This window comes from Malurus melanocephalus, unplaced genomic scaffold, assembly GCF_030028575.1.
Source record: "Malurus melanocephalus ecotype Western Australia unplaced genomic scaffold, MMel_1.1 scaffold_502, whole genome shotgun sequence".
NCBI lineage: Eukaryota > Metazoa > Chordata > Aves > Passeriformes > Maluridae > Malurus > Malurus melanocephalus.
The window spans coordinates 398,256-415,149 of record NW_026623734.1 but is presented as its reverse complement, the minus strand read 5'-3'; the positions used below and the strand labels follow the sequence as shown (position 1 = coordinate 415,149).

General features: G+C 43.9%; 1 protein-coding gene across 1 annotated transcript; it reads left to right on the top strand.

Annotated features, from left to right (window-relative positions):
- Window positions 1–258: 258 nt before the first annotated feature.
- On the top strand, window positions 259–16,894 carry DHRS7 (dehydrogenase/reductase 7). The gene is made up of 7 exons (XM_057381264.1): window positions 259–426; window positions 4,685–4,837; window positions 10,382–10,488; window positions 10,798–11,037; window positions 14,671–14,793; window positions 16,095–16,310; window positions 16,684–16,894. Exons 1-7 carry the CDS (start codon window positions 291–293, stop codon window positions 16,717–16,719), a joined length of 1,011 nt encoding a protein of 336 aa, XP_057237247.1. The 5' UTR covers window positions 259–290; the 3' UTR covers window positions 16,720–16,894.

Genomic DNA, 16,894 nt, shown 5'->3' with positions numbered 1-16,894 from the left:
SCAGAAATCGCCCTTCACCCCCGGCCGCACGCTCGGCCCCTGCCCCGCACAGCCCGCGCTTATCGGCGCAGCCTTGGCCGCAGAGCGGGCGGGGAGCGCATCCCGCTGCGGGGGGAGCGCGGCCGAGCGAGAGGAACGGCCGGGGAGGGAAGGAAGGGAGGGGAGGGGACGGCACGGGGGTGGAAGGGAGGCGGGAGGCGGGGAGGAGGCCGGCGCTGGCCGGGGCAGCGGGGGCGGCTCCCGATAAAGGGGCGCCGTGCGGGTGGGCGGCGGTGCGGCGCGGTGCGGCGATGGCGTGGGGGTGTGCGCTGTGCCTGGCGCTGGCGGGAGGGGCTCTCCTGGCGCTGCTGGTGCAGCTGCTGCGCTGGCGCAGGGCCGACGGGGACCTCACGCTGCTCTGGGCCGAGAGGTGGGGGAAGAAGCCAGGTAATGCCGCCCGCCAGCAGCCCCGGCAGGGCACCGCGGCCGGGGGCGGGCGTGGGGCCCCTCTCAAAGCGGGTGGCAGGGAGCACAGGGGTCCTGGTGGCTCCAGCTGTCCCGTGGGCTTATCTATRAAAACACTCCAAAAGTGTGATTTACCTGTCCCTTACCTGGATAAGCCTCGTGGTGCCCCTCGTGCCGGCAAAGCAGCTCCCAAAAAGCCGCTTCGCGGCACCCGCGGGCTCCCKGCGGGTCCGTGCCGAGGGCTGGCTCCTTTGGCCCAAAACTGTTTGGTTTTGCTGTTTCTGGGCAGGTTCCCAGTCCTGGCAGGGGCCCGAGGAGCAGCTGAGGCTGCGGCGAGCGCTGGGCACAGGGACAGTGTGGAAAGAAGGCTTGGGAAGGGACGAGAGTGTCTGGCCCGTGTGGTCGGGACAAGTGGCTTTGTAGCCTGTTTACATCTGCTCCAGCCTGTTCTGACATCTTCGAGCAGATCTTGCGTTCACAGGGGTGTCGAAAATGCGGTGAAGTAAACATGAATGTTGATGTTTGGGCTGAGTTTCCTCTTCCGTGAGTTGTGCCCACGCGATGCTGTCAGGGGCTGTACACCGCACCTCTGTAAGGTGCCTCCTTTGTCACCTGGGGGACGAAAGTTCAATAAAATACCGACAGACAGGCACTTTCAGTCCTTGCTTGTGTTGAACTTTCTATTCTGACTGCAGTTCTCCCAATTTCTGGACAAAGATCTTTGGAAAATCATAGGTTTTGTTTGCTTAATAGAGGGTTTTGGTCAGAAAAGGCACAAGTTTGTGAATATYCCCCCTAATTTAGCCAGCCGTGGTGATTTGTGGCTGCTGTGAGCTGGTGGCTGTGGGTGCCTGAGGTGGAAGTGGAGAGGAGGAATGGAAGCTGATCAGAAAGAAGCTGGGATGTCCCATGTGGGAATTRAAATGGGTTGTGGGGTTGAGATAGGGCTGCATCGAGTGAAGGTGGATCAGGAATGGTGGAATTCAGGTTTGAGCTTGGGACCATGATCCCATAGGGGATGGTGGCGCAGGTGAAGGTTGGAGTTAGGAACRGCTCAAGTGAAGGGTCAGACAAACTTGAGACAGCCCTGTCTCCTGTGCAAATGTGCATGCTTTTCTGTTCTCCATTAGATGGATTGGCACAGTAATAAAACTCTAAAGGGTACTAAATTTAAATCAGTGTGAACAATCTCCTGTAGCTCTTTGGGTACACAGCCCAGAGATATGTATCAACTCCACCAGTATTCCCTTCCTGTAAGAAAACAGTGAAAAGTCTTTGTGGGTGGACTTTGCAAAGATCATGGAAAGAGTCAGGGCAGAGAAAATGGATAAATCTTGATTAGTACAAACAGAATTGAAGTTGTGTCTYGAGGAATCAAAATGTAGGAGCTCTCCTGGGTAGACACTTTTATTTGARTGTAGCCTTCAGAATTACTCAAGGCCTGGAAACCCTTTAAGGAGTCTCTCAAAATTCCCATTTAAAGAGCAATGTAGTTTGTGATGGAGTTGTTTTAACATGTAATACAAGACGAATCAGGCAGAAATTTGTCACCATAAGAGGTGAGCTGTGTTTTGGCCACCTTCCCTTTGCCCCCAGCCTCTGTGCTTGCAATTAAGTAAAATATATGGATGAAAATGTACCATTCAGCAAATCAGGGGGGAAAACAGAAGTGATAAACATTAGAAAAGATGTGTTGTATTGCTTCCCATCTTCTGAATATGTGTGTGGCCAGTAGAGATGGATTTTTGTGTGCTGGAAGCCTTTCCTTCTGTGTTGTGTAGCATTAGGTGGACAGAGGCCACCCTAAACTCTGTACTTGTCACAGGCAGCTTAATATTGTCAAGCTAAGGGGGAACCTTCCATGTATGAAAACCCTGCTCTTAAATTTAGGAATAAAGGGGAGATTCTTTAGGGCTCTGGAGAGGATGATCAATTTTAAACYTCCCCACTTCAAATATTTTTCCTGAAAGAAATGACATGGCAACCTTGTGCTATAAGAGCCATAAAATGTTAGAACAAAATCCAACTAGAGCTACAAAACAACTTTTTGGATTACTTGCAATGCTACTCAGTTTAACCTCACATTTGTTATGCCTTGTAGCACAGTAGTTAATGGTTAGTAATAGTATAATCTGCTTTTATTTTTTAATTTGGCACGGTTAATTTTTAAACTTATTTCCCATAACAAGAGGACATTTATAYATTTATTGGAGCAAGCTGATGGTTTGGTACTTGTTCTGCACCAGCATTTGAGGTTTCCCATTATGCTAACTCTCAGTAGCTCAGTGCTTGGTAACAATCAGCTCTGGGGAATTGGTGGGAAAACTTTCCTTATCTCAGTCAATTATTCTGTTCACAGAACAAGATCCTGAATAACTGCTGTGAAGCTGCTCAAGACAGGTTGGGAACAGGGAAACTAAGTGGTAGGAGGAAGCGGATTTGTTTTCAGTAGCAAGAGGAATGAGTGTGGTAAGCAGGGTTGAAAGTATGTCCATGTGTTGTTTTGTTCGTGTAGTGTTTGTCTACTCGGGTTTTCTGCAGAAAAAAATGTAGTAGGAGAGGCAAACTCCCACGTTTCTTGTGATTAATTCAATAAATTTGGAATATATTGGAATAAAACTGTGGGAAAAGGGTGTGAATAAGCTTTACAGASAGCAGCCTTTTGGTATAATGATGAACACAGAAGATTGCACCTTCCTAGTTCATAACCTTAGAATAATCACTCCTTTGGGAAGTGACTCCTGTTGCTGTTGTTAATGTTTTTAGAAATAAAAAACCCTAAACAACCACAAAAGCCTGGGTTTAGGAGGGATTTTTTGGCTGAAATACAGTCAGTTTAAGAAAAGACAAATAATACTCACAGCCCTACAAACTCAGGCTGAGCTCTGATAGCCCTGAGAGCCAGTCTTGGGTGCTCTCTGCTCTTGTTTGRAGGGTAAAGGGTTTTGGTGATGGTCTCTTTGTGGGATTTGTGTCATTAAGCCTCCAAAAGTAGAAATTTGAAACACAGTGTGGTAGAGAGAACCAGGAACTGATCGCTGGAGAGAGCAGGAAGTAAAAGCAGTCCCAGCCACAGTGAAAAAGAAGTGCTTTTGCTAAATAAATGAGTGGTTGTATTTCAGTGACCTGAAAAATGCTATTCTGACCCATTTCAGAATAGAACTGGCTTTAAGTCTCAGGAACTGCWTTTGGCTCTGCTGTTTAAATTATTATGCCATGAAATCCTTTTTGGTTGGCTACATGTTGGAACACACAAACTTGAGAAACAGAGGGAAGAGCTCCTGTCAGCAGTGCTCTGAGTGAGTCAGATTTTCCCCAAGACTGATAATTCACTTGGGCTGATCCTGAAGAACACAGAAACATGCCAGGCAATGATTCCTTCTGGAAAGTGCTCTGATAATTGTGATCCTTCGTCCCTAAATCATGTTCTGGAATTGACTGAGTGATTTTTCAGCCATCTGTGGTATATGATGATTTTGGATATAGGTTTGGAAAGCTAAAGCTTTTCCCAGTGCCCTGCTGCCCATGGAGTGGGAATGCTTGTAGGCAAGTGGGAACAGGCAATCAGCAGAGTGAAAGGAGCAGGATGCTCTTATTTTCWCTACAGGTTAAAAAAGCATGTCAGGGCAGGAGCTGTGAGTGCATGGGGAATCCACACGTGAACTTCCACCTTGGCAACTCTGTGTACTGTGCCCTGGCCAGTGCAGGGATTAACCTGCATCAGACACAAAACAAAGTGGATGGACACCCATTTGTGTTTTTGTGATTAGCTGGTTTTGTTCAGAGAATTTCACTCTGTCAGCAATTACTTTGGAACATTTTTTGGGATGAAACATTATTTGGAAAGATTTGCTTAGGCTTTTGTTTGTATTTGCAATACAGTATCTTTCCTGTCAATTCCAAGAATTCCTTTCTCCCTTTTCCCCTGAAGCTGTTTTTGATGAAGTTAGTGGAACTGTTATGAGTGGATGGCTTGCAGAAATGCAATCAGATTTCTTCCATCAGGTAAATAATCCATGTTTATTCAGACTAGCCTTGGAACAAAGTTCAAAAGGCAACAGAACAACTAGGAACAATTTCACAACTGCGTGTGACTGAAAAATAAAGTCAGGGTTTTGTAACAACCCCCCCAAAATGAGCATATTTCTAAAAAACAGTATCAGAACACACCCTTGCAGTGAGTTAGATGCTTATCCTAGCATTGGCAATGTGTGAACTGCTGTCTTGATTCTTTTGCTAGAAGATGAACTGCGTGGCAAGGTTGTCTGGGTGACAGGAGCTTCAAGTGGAATTGGAGAAGAATTGACTTACCAGCTGGCAAAGCTGGGAGCCTTGCTTGCCATCTCTGCCAGAAGGGAGGATGAGCTCCAGAGAGTGAAAAAGAAATGCCTTCGTAAGTACAACTTAGCACTTCATGCAAGCAGTTCCACCCTGGCTGGGCTGGAATTGTCACAGAAACACTAACCCACATATCACAAGAATAAATTTAATTGTGAAAGCCAACTTTACACCAAGCTGGTATCTTCTTTTTGTGACTGAGAAGCCTTTGTATAGACGTGCATTTCAACTTCCTACTCATGCCACCTAAAAACCTAATTATCACTTGCAAGTGGCCTTGTGAGGTACTAGGTAAATACTGTGGGGAATGGAGGAAACAATCTCAAGGGTATCATCCTTTAAAGAACCAAAATACATAGCTGCTTGCTACTAAGAAATCTTCTTTCTTCAGGTTTGTGCACTTTACAGGCAGAGAGACAACTGACTTTGCTCTTTGGAAAMTGGACTAGTAAAAATGTTCAGAAAAAGTTGTCCTAAGCATGAACAAGAGATGATCTCCTGTAATCAAGAGGAACAAATSTGAAGCAAAATGCTTAACTATTCCAGTTATCTTCCAGTTATCTTTCATGTGCCTCGTGAGTCAGTAGTCTGGCTTCCTTCCTCCTGTTTCTCTTTTTTCCTTCTGTTTTCTGTCTTGGCAGTAAGAGGAATAGACAGTTAATTCACAGTKATAAATAGGGGTTTTGAACATTATTAACATTATGCATTTTTTTCAGACTCTTCATCCTCTACAGCTCAGGATGTAGTATTTTATGTGGAATGCATTATCACACAGGCAGTTCAGTCTTAGTAATGTTGACAAAATGTCCACAGTCTATTTGGAATGTGTGCTAAGGAATAATMAAATGTTTTTCTTGGATTAGCACCTAAACATTTCTAGAAAGCTGGAAGTTGCGGCAGCCTGCTCAGAAAATCTTTCAAGGAACTTTCAAAAACGCACGACTCCTTGGTTCTGTTTTCTGAAGGCTCCAAAAAGCAGCCACTTGAACACTTTAATATTTGAAAAGAAGTGAGGGACATGTGATGACAGCATGGTTAGGTGGTGGTCATGACAAAATCCCAGTGCTGTGTGACGCAATGGTCAGTGGTCAGTAGAAGTCTGCAACTCCATTTGCGTCTGTGGCTGTTTGTTGTGATTGCAAAACWGATAACACGAGATAGGCTGGCAGGAGCTGCCATCCTGGACTGGCATTTTCAGGAAATTCTTGCCTGATGTGCTAAGGAATATTCAGAAATATTATTTCAATTGATGTAGGCCGAGAGCATGGATTTATCTGAGATGATTTCTGCCTCTGCCAACGCTCAGTGAGCCTGTGAATGTCTGAGCTGTGCCACACACGAGCTAGAAAGTCTTTGTGCAGCCCTGTGCTCTGCAAATATTTGCAACTGAACTTTGCTTTAACTGAAGGTCTGATTASTGGGAATATTGGAAACTCTTCAGTAACACAGAAACATAACAAGGACATGAAATGACAAGACAAAGGCTTTAAAAAGACACAAATCAGGTTTAGATTAGATATTTGGAAGAAGTTCTTGCTTTTGAGGGTGCTGAGGCCCTGGCACAGGTTGCCCAGAGAAGCTGTGTTCCAGGTCAGACTGGATTGGGTTTGGTGCAGGTGTTCCTGCCCATGGCAGCAGGGTTGGAACGAGTCTCTTCCAACCTAAAACATTGTGATTTTAGGTTTAAGGTCTCTTCCAACCTAAAACATTGTGATTTTATGATAGTTACTTCACATTTTCTACAGCCAGTTTTTAACCAGTGGAAGGTGGGAATTGGACCCACTTCCACTCACATCCTTTGCTTTTCAAGGCTGTGTAAAAGCTTCCTCCCTTTTCCTTGGCTGTTATCTGTGCCAGYCCCYCAGCCAGCTTCCTAACCCTATGCTRCACTATCTCCAGTTTRTCAGTATTTGTTTTGAGCYARGTGGTCCAAAACTGGACACAATGCTCTAGATGCAGTCTTAGAATGCTGTGTGGAAGTTCTTAAAAATCACTTTTCCTCAGTCTGGTTTTATTAGTGCAGCCCATTGGCATTTGTCATTGCCAGAGCCAGTTGCTGGCTTACACTCAGCTTGCTGCTGTCCTTCCATCGGGACTCTGGGACTTGTTTAAAGAGCTGATCCCTGACCCTTTGGATATTGGCTGCASTACTGCAAAGCAATATCCTGTCCCTGTGAAAATATCCTGTCCCTGTGTGAAAATTTGCATTTGACTTTATTGAGCTTAATGAGGTTTTTCACATCATTCTTGTCAAGGTGCCTCTGCATGCCAGTCCTGCCCTCTGAACTTGATGTTCAATCAAAATTTTCTGAAAGCCTGTGGTTTTTCCCCTTCATTTGGATCATTAATGAAGATATTAAAACCTATTGATCGTGGAGGGATACCATAGTTGATCACAAAAAGCAGCTAAGTTGGTCAGGCAGTATCTGACTCTGCTAAATCCACGCTGGCTTTTCCCACACCTCATCCTTCACTTACTTGGAAATTACTTTCAGGAGGAATTGCTACATGATTTTCCCAAGGACTGAGGTTTGACTGGGTGACATTTGGTTTTCTCCCACTTGCCTGCCAAACAGGAGTGACACTGGTCAGCTCTTGCAGATCATGGCTGTATCATTGCCCTGCCTGCACGTTTGGTTTGGCTCTCATTTCTCTGCCTCTGGTAGTGTTTCCTCTCCTTCTCAGAGCCTCAGGAGTGCGGGACACTTGAGAGGAGATCTTGCCAGAGATGACTGAGGTRAAGAAGTCAATAAGTAGCTCAGGTTTTTCTGTGCCCTTCATCATTTCCTCCTCACCATCCCTGTCCAGAATGAGCTCACTCTGTCTTTGGTCTCCCTTTTGTACCTGTGAAGTCTTTGCTGCCTTTCACATTGCTCAGCTTCAGTGGAAATTCCAGTTTCAACTCCACCTGGGTTTTGATCTTCCTGATTCCATCCTTGCATGCCTGTCCAGTGGTCCATGTGCTTCCTGGGTGGCCTCTCCCTGCTTCCACCCTTGTGCTTTCTCTTTGCAGCTGAGTTCAAAGCTGTCCTGTAAGGTTTGAGTAGCACAAGGTAGATGAATCTGAGCTGCAACATGTACCATCAGCGTGAATTTGGCTGATTTATGGGGCTTAATTGTAGCTCATGGGCTGCAACATGCCTGCTGTAGAGGCTGGAAATGGCAGCAGCTGGGCTGGGTGTCAKAAATGAGCACATATATCTTGTCCAGAGATTAGTGACACCACCCTGTGGCACAGSTTTATGCATTCTGCACTGCTTAAAAGCTGAGGGGAAAGAGAGAGAAGCAAAGGAGTGTGAGAGCTGTGGTAATACCTGTTAGTCATGCATATGCCAGCTCAACACTTCACTGCACTTGGGCAGGAGGGAGAGAAAACAACTTGTATAACTCACACAGCTCCYACAAGAGGCTCCTCTGTTTCCCCAAACACTCTTTCACTTTCTTTCACCAGAAATGTCGGAGGCTGTTTTCTCTCAAAAGCCCTAAAAAGAAAAAAAGAGCAGGAGGGGATGTTTCTAGGCTTGGCAAAGGTCAAATATGATTTAATTATGGATAGGCCAGATGAGTGACAGGCAATCTATAAGTTCTAGAATTATASAGTAATTGAGGTTGAAATGGACCCCGGGAGGTCATGTTGATCAGCCTCTGCTGAAAGCTTGACTTCTGTTGAAGGGCAATTATACAAGGGAGAAATAAAAGGCAGCAGGGAAAATGCTGAAGAGCAGGAAAATACTCTGAGCAATGGTGTTTATCATGTTATGAGAGACTGCTACCTTGGAATGATATGTATTGAAAAGAACTGTTGATCTGAAACCTGAACAACAAACTTTAAACTAAAGGCTCCTATTTGGGACCAAGTGTTTTTTATAGATATCATAATTGTTGTCTTAAAAACACCAGTTTGGTAGCAGACAGAAGGGGYGGTGGAATATTTGGGTTTATTAGTAAAAGCAATGAGGAACACCATTTTGGCAGTGTATAAATTGGGACATAGATGTGCCTTCTACACCAGAAAATGCTGGGCATCAGCCAGAAAAACAAGGGGATAGTGAATGGAGGAGTTCAGAAAAGGGTAACAGGAAGGCTTGATTTTTGTAAAAGCTGTCTGTGAGGAGTGCCTGAAGTAAGGATTCCTCACCCTAGAAARGGACTAAGGAAGATGCTTGCCAGGTATAGTTTGAATGCTTTGGGGGTGTGGAAACAAAACTGGACAACAGACTGCTCCAGAACAAGSCTTCTGGTTTGAAATTTCCTGATGTCAGAAGTTTCTTACATCTTATAAAAAGGCACTTCCTTCCTTACCAGAGGTCTGTATCTCTTCCTCTATTCTTGTTTTTCTCCCCTGTGTAGCTTTCATGGCTGGGTTGCTAATGTGGTCTTATTAATCCATRGCAGAAACATCCACACCCCAAAAAGTTTCAACTGTGCAAATCTGCTTCAGGCAGCACGAGGTAGAGGTTTGTCCCTGAGAGGGCAGCTGAAACTGCATTTTACTGCTGTATTTCTGGAAGAAATGGAGGAGAAAATACACATGGAGGGGTTGGAGGGAGCAATAAATGGAAATACTACTAGCATTAAACCAGACAGATGGGTTTATTTTAACCAGTGGCTTAAGCACTAATGACCTTTGAACAGGGGCAGCTCATGGGTTTAAGTAACCTCTTTATTTCTCCAKCCTGTTAAGACAAAGTTCAGCTTTCCCTGTATGTGCAAGAAGTAGTAATTAAAAAAATTTAAAGCCTGAGGCTCTCTGAAGAGGACAGCTGCTTAAAGGGGAGCAGGTACACTTAGATGTGGCTAGGAGTCAATTTAGGAAAAAACATAACACTATCAAATGAATATAAATAATGTAAAAATTCTTGTTAGATGTAGTTAAAAAAAGCTTGAAATTACGAAGATTTTGTTTTTGTGAGTCATCTGCCCCAAAACCCCAGGGTAACAAATCACTGCTCAAGAAAAGCCTTCTATGGAAAAGGTCAGCTGTTCTGAAGAGACAGTGGGAGAAACATGCAACAAAAAGRCTGGAACTTGATGGCAGCTGACTTTTATTTCAGGGGATGGATATGTTAAAAGCTGTCAGTGAAGCAAAAGGCTTTTACCTCCTTCCAAAAAGCCCCCAATAATTTAGCTTTTATTGACGTTGCCTTGTAGCTACTTGGGTTTGTGTGTTGTGTCTTGGGTGTGAATTGTACATGCCTGTTGTCAGGAATAAACATGCTTGATCTGCTGGCATCCAGCAAAATATCCGGGCTTCCAAATCCCTCTGTGGAAAGTTTCAGTTATATTTTACTCCCAACTATTGCAATTTACTTGGAGAATTGAAATTTCTGTATTGTGCCACAAAGCCTGTTTAGTAAAGTCAAGTTTTTCACATACAAAAACAAAATTGTGAGAGAAGAGACTCGGTAGGAAGAGATTAAAAAAGGATTCCATGGGGGGACCAAAATGGAAACAAAGCAAGCATTTTATTTCCAACTTGATGTTTTGGTTTCCTGGTGTTTTCCTTRTGAAAATGTGGTGTTTAAAAGCATGTTGCATTTCCCACAGTTGTGATGTTGGGAATCTTATCAGCTGTTGTTCCTTTCTGGTTGTTTTTCAGAGATTAGCCGCCTGAGTGAAAGTGATATCCTTGTTCTKCGTCTCGACTTGACTGACAGATCCTCTCACGAAGCCGCAACCAACAGTGTGCTCAAGCATTTTGGCAGGGTAGGATGTGCTTCTAAGATTAAACTTTTTTTCTTCTGCATCTCCTAAGACTGCATTTATGTTCATATTTCACTTTTACTATGTGATAAATTCACCAGTGTCTACATCTTTCTTAAGTTTCAGTATTRAAGTTGCCAAAAAGTAACTGAACTTTTATCCCTTCTGTTATTTGCTGATGGTTTTCAGCAACAAACAAATGATCACTGGTCATTACCAAGGACTAAACACTTGATCTCACTGAATTGCCTGAGGAAGCACAAATATTAAGGGAAACTTGTTATATTAATTTATCTTTGTATCTTTCCCGAGATTGATGTTCTGGTCAACAATGGCGGGCGCTCGCAGCGCTCCTTGTTCGTGGACACAAACCTGGAMGTGTACAACGCCATCATCGAGCTCAACTACCTGGGCACCATCTCTCTGACCAAGCAYGTCCTGAACCACATGATCCAGAGGAAGAAAGGAAAGGTGGTCACAGTGAGCAGTGTGATGGGCATCATGGGAGCTCCCCTTGCCACCGGCTACTGCGCCAGCAAGCACGCTCTGCAGGTCAGTTATGTTCTGGAAGTTAGTTAAACTTAATTAGGTGGGCCTAATTACAGCAGTGCTGTAGCAGAAAACACAAGTCTCACCTCATGAGATGTCATGCAGCATGTGTGACCTCCTCAGGTGTTGAAAGTCCTTCAGGATTARTTTGCTCTGAAATGTGAAATAGCTCCCACTGCAGATTTATTTTCCTGACTGGAATTCAGGTGCCAGCTTAGGTGGTACTGGTTGTGTGGTTAAATTCCAGTGTGAAACAAAACCTYAGCCTCTGGCCTTCAAAAATAGGGAATACCTATATGAGAGGATTATTCCGTTGCATGTAGAGCTCTAATGTTCTTAATTTAGGGAGAAAGAGTCACTGGTGAGAGTTTTAAGACTACAGRAAATCTTTAGTGAGGAGAGAGCAGTGAGTGATAAAGCAGACTCAGAGAAATGAGAATTCCTGATCTGTCTGGGAACAGCTGAATGAGTCTTCCCAACAGTTCTGTGTCTTTCTGTGGTGTGAAGAACTGGCAGCTCACAGTGCCATAGGAAGTTATCTTCTGCCTAACACTTAACATTCAATATTGCTTGGGAAAAGTTTTTGAAAGTAGTGTCACTTGAGTAGAAAAACATAAAAGAAGAGCTCAGAAAAGTTTCTGCCTGTATCATTGAGGAATCACTTGCTTAACCAGWAAATTTGTTTAAACATATTTGTCTTTCACCACTCTTTGGCCTCCTGCTATTGTACATTTTGATCTCAGTAAAATAAACTTAAGCTGTGCTCAGTAATGTGCTCAGTTTAAAAACTGGCACCTTCTTACCCCCTGCTGCATTTCAGCAAACGAACAAAGCAAACAACTGCTTAAGCCAAGGGATCAATTCTTTTTGATGATTTGACCAGCAACAACAAAAATGTAACCAATGGCTGACACTGCAAAGCCCCTTGAAAGAAGGAAGTTGTAGAAGATGGTGACAGATCKCTGCTAATGAAATTTTTCTGTGATGGGGAGAGGTCTGCTGCTCTTCATTGGAGTGGAAATGCTGGAATTGCCCATTGCAGGCCAACTTTTGAGTTAAGCCTAGTAGATTTAAACAAGAATAATGCAATGAGCAGAAGCCTGACTTCCCTTCATGCTCCTTTATTTATTAAATGTTCTTTCGGTTGAATTATCTTTGGGTGTGGTGCAGCTGGGCTAAGCATGGCTAATTAATTGCAGAGCACAAGGAATTCATRTGTTGCTTTAAAAATACTCAGAATTCTGAATGTCATGTTAAAACTGAGAGAATAGACAAAGCTTTAAAGGGGTAGTTTGCCCAAGTCAATTAAAATAAGCTGATTGAACTGCTTCTATCTTTATTAGCTTCTATCTGCTCAAAAGCCAGGCCAGGCCCCAAACCTCCTGTTTCTTTCACAGTAATTCTACAAACACTGATTGCAGGTTTGAAATGTGACTTGCAATATAGATTTTGGAAATACTCTGCCTGAGAGTCCTGTATCAGTCTGGAGTTATGGCTAGATGTGGGCATGAAACTCCTCAAAACTTGGAAAAGCTTTTTTGACATAAACAACCTCACTGGAGTAGCTCAGATAAGGGAATTCTGTAGGAATAGCAGCCCTCCTCAGATAACCCTGTAGTCCATTTTTCACGGTGACCAAGAAGAAATGGAGACTAGGAGAGGCAAGGGGAAAAATAAGACAAAGCATGAAGTGATGTTTTTCCTGTTCAGTTTTCCCAGCATGTACCCACGTGTATCCTAAGATCTTCTTGAAGGGTGTGTTTTAGCCACCAGTTATTAAATATAAACCATCTGACATGGATTCATCTGTTGTGGGTTTTGACTTGTTTTGTTTTGGTTTTTTTGTTTAAATTCATGCCTTGGAGTTTATCACAGCTTAATGCACACTTAATGCTGCAATCTTAATTACATCTTTTTTGAAAAAGTCCTTCCTTTTGCTTGTGGTTTTGGTTTTTTGTTTTTTTGGGTTTTTTTTTGGTTTTTTTTTTAATTCCTTGAAATGGCAGTTGTAGGAGGAAGGAAGGAATTCTGCTCGGAATTAGAATCTGTTCTTGAAACAATCATGCTTTGATTCATGCCAACTGGAATTCTTCATAATAACAATGTTCTACTGATGAAATTACCCTTTATTTCAGTGCTGGGAGTGCTGTAAGAGCATGAGTCAAATCCACAGGAGTCTGAATCTGACTGGTGCAGTTTCTCTCCTGGAGAGATGATGCTTGTGGGGATCGTGTGCCGTTCCCCCAGTTGTAATTCATCCAGTTGGGAGTGGATCAGAAATGGTGGCCTTCAAAGTGTTCTTTCATCAGGAACTTGTCCAATAAGCACAGGGACTGCACTGAGCAGCAACAGCTCCTCTCTCTGTTCAGTGTCTGCTCATTGGTGGAATTTCTAAATGTTTCTGTGAGGGTGGCAGTTGTTCCATCCTTGCCTTCTTCAGCATCGTCTAGAACTTGGGCCTGCAGGAACTCATGACTGTGAATTAACAGTCAGTGTTTTTAGGGAGCTGAACTGCAAATTCTGTGTGTAATCCATAAATTTGGATCAGCCACCAGCACCTGGGAAATTGGAGCCTGTGTTCCATGTTAGAGTGCACTGCTCTCTGCTGAGTTTGTGTGGCTTGTCCCAGTGAATGGTTCTGTGCCACCACGGGCCCATACCTGGCTGTCTTTAGCCTGTGCTGCAGCTCTGGGTCAGCCAGCCTTCTTCCCAAGCTGGATGGGAGCAAAAGATACAATTTTACTACAGTGGGAGAAGTTTATCAGCCTGTGCTCATTCTTTGTTTCTGCTGTGACACAAAATTATGTCTTGGAGTAGATACAGGGAGCTGTTGGTAGCCAGGTCAGAGATAAGACACACTGGGGTGTTGGCTAAATCATCCTGCACAGTGCTTGACCAGCAGCTTTGGTGGAATGCACCCTTCTGAACTGGCCATGTTTCCCATAATAGTTTCTGTCTAAATGTAAATTGCTACAGATGTTCAAAAAACCTTATATCCTATTAGCTGAAATAAAAGAGGTACTTGAAATTTTCATCATTTTAGTTTAACTTGGATACACTGGTAGCATATTCCTGAGCTGAAATAAGATTTAYGTCTATGTGGATGCCAATTTCAAACTCTGCAGTAAATTCAATACTGCAAATTAACCCCTGGAAGTGTCAGGGTGTATTTTTGACTTTGCTAGGCTGAAAAATTTCCTCCTTTTCTTACATAAATCAGTGMCACTTACTTCATAGAAACTGTGTAAACTCTTCAGTCTCACCCCAAATAGCAATTCACCTGCAAAAGGGTAATTTTCATGATATTACAATTTTTAGGATTGGTGGCATTTCTACTGCCAAACAGCAAGGCTTGTCCTCAGTACAAGGACAGCAGAATCTGGCTGTGGTTTAGAGAAATTATTGTGTATTTGGGAAGATGAGGATAGATTCCTCACTGGTTTATATATCAATGTCTGTAATTGCAAATAAAATGTTAAATCAGCCATTGATTGTGAAAAGTTAAGGAAAGTAGTAGGAATGGCTTTTTGTGGAATACTGTGATCTTTACAGCATAAATTAGTATGAAAAGATGTCATCTGCTAAACCTTGCAAAAACATGGGAAAGGAAGATTTCACTATATTCTTGTCTTCTAGGGATTCTTTAATTCTCTGCGGACTGAGCTGACTGACTACCCTGAGATAAGCATTATCCAAATCTGCCCAGGGCCTGTACAGTCCCAGATCATCCAAAATGTCTTTACTGAGAATCTTGCAAAGGTAAGAACTTAGTTTGGTTATATAGTCTTCTAATTCTTYGTGGTATCAAGTCTCTCAATTGCAAATTGAATTTGATGATTGTTATGCCTTCTCCCTTCCAACACATACAACCCAAGTCTAGTAAAATGCACTGTGCAGCCACTGTGCTGCAGTTTGGGGGGAAAGCCAGGATTTTCTGGATGCAGCTCTGCCTGGGGAGTGCTGTCCTTGCTGCACAGGTAGGGTTTTGTTTGCCCTGGTCACGCTGTGCCCTGGTGGGTGACGCTGCTGCTGGCACAGCCCCGGCTCAGCTGACRCGAGCTGTGCATTCCTTTCCTGTTAGGGATTGTTCCAGGAGGAAAAGCAAAACCTTCCAACTGCACAATGGCTTTCAGTAAAGGCTGTCTGACAAAACAGCTGACAAAAATTGCTACTGTGATATATCAAACTGCAATCTGCCCTAAATTCAATTGATTTGAAGCTCGGGATAACCCACCAGTGAGGGGGAGGGGATCTCTCTTTGCTGAATCACATTCTAGAAGATTTTTGTGTTGCAAAACTTCTGCCTTGCGTGAAAGAAAAGATGTACTTTTGAACAATGGTGAAAGCTTGCAAAACACATTCCTCAGATTTCRGTGTGGCAGAAGACCAGGGAGGAGGAGCAAATCTAGCTCAGAACTGCTTTTGCTCTGTGAAAGAGAAGGACAGATAGTTAGAAAAGCCTGTTATTGCTGGAGTGAAATGTGTACAAGTTCTCAGGGCTGTGGTTTATGTTCACTAAGTGGTACATGGGGACAAGACCTCAAGTAGATGTCCCTGCTCTGACACAGACAGCTGCTTTTTTCTTGGTTTGGATGGAGAGAACTGGCAGGACTATTTAAATGAATGGGGAYGTGGCCTCACCTACTAACTTGGGTACTTGAGTAACTTGTAGTGTAGAATGGAGCAGGCACAGCTGGGAACTGGGGACTTCCTGTTCCTCAGAACTGCAGATGGCGGAACTTGTTCAACTATCACCATCGAGTGGAAGTTTTGCTGAAGGCAGGACAGAGCTTGGAGATCCAGTGTTTTTAACCTTTGCCCTACCAATAGTGGCATTAATTAAAAGGGTGCTTTATTTGAGCCAAAGGAAGGTGGGAAGTGTTAAAACCAGAACACTGTAAACCAGAGGACAGTGAGGGAGGGGTTCCCCTGCCCTGGTCTCTGGGTGAGTTCTACTTGGCTCACTGGGAGGAGTCTGTCACATGGAGCTTGGCCCATTTCCTCCAGCTGTCACTCACAGGGATCCATTTCTAACTCCTCCCTGCTCTGTCCCCYCTCAGTCCATCGAGAAGCCCGGGGACCAGTCCCACAAGATGCCAACAGACCGCTGTGCCCGGCTTACTCTGGTGAGCATGGCCAATGATGTGAAGGAGGCCTGGATCAGTGACCACCCCTACCTGGCCGTGTGCTACCTGTGGCAGTACGCGCCCACCTGGGCCTGGTGGCTCATGAACAGGATGGGCAAGAAGAGGATACAGAACTTCAAGAGTGGAATTGTGAGTRTGCAGTGTGTTCCTCTCCCCTCTGCCTGCTTGTTTCACTCTGCTGAYGAGCTTTTCTGCCGTGATTGCATTGCTCCTCACTCACTTAGAGCCCTGATTTGCACTGCAGTGCTCTGTTCCCGCAGTGCTGCTTGGTAGAAGCTATTTATTCTTACTGTGTTTTTGTTGAATTTGGTACAAGAAACCCCTATGTTAAAGTACTACAAGAGGAGGAAATATAAAATTAAGGGCAGCACATGCAGCTTAAAACTTGGTTCTTTCACATTGTAACAAGCTGTTTCAGAATAAGAACAACACTGTGAGTAAAGGATTTAACACAGCAGCAAGCTGGGTGGGGAAATACTGATTTAATGTCCTCTTCCTCCAGGATGCCGATGCCTCTTATTCAAGGAAGAACAAGTAAGGATGAGCATGTACAAAACCCTGCTGTTCCTGTGCTAAGGCTGAGAAACTTTTCATACTGCGTGACTGCAAACAACAGCTTTTTTTTTGTTTTGTTACGTCTTTGTCATCCTGTAACTTGACAGATCTGCGAAGCTGATGACACACTTGACTAAATAAAAACCTCTTTCTAAACA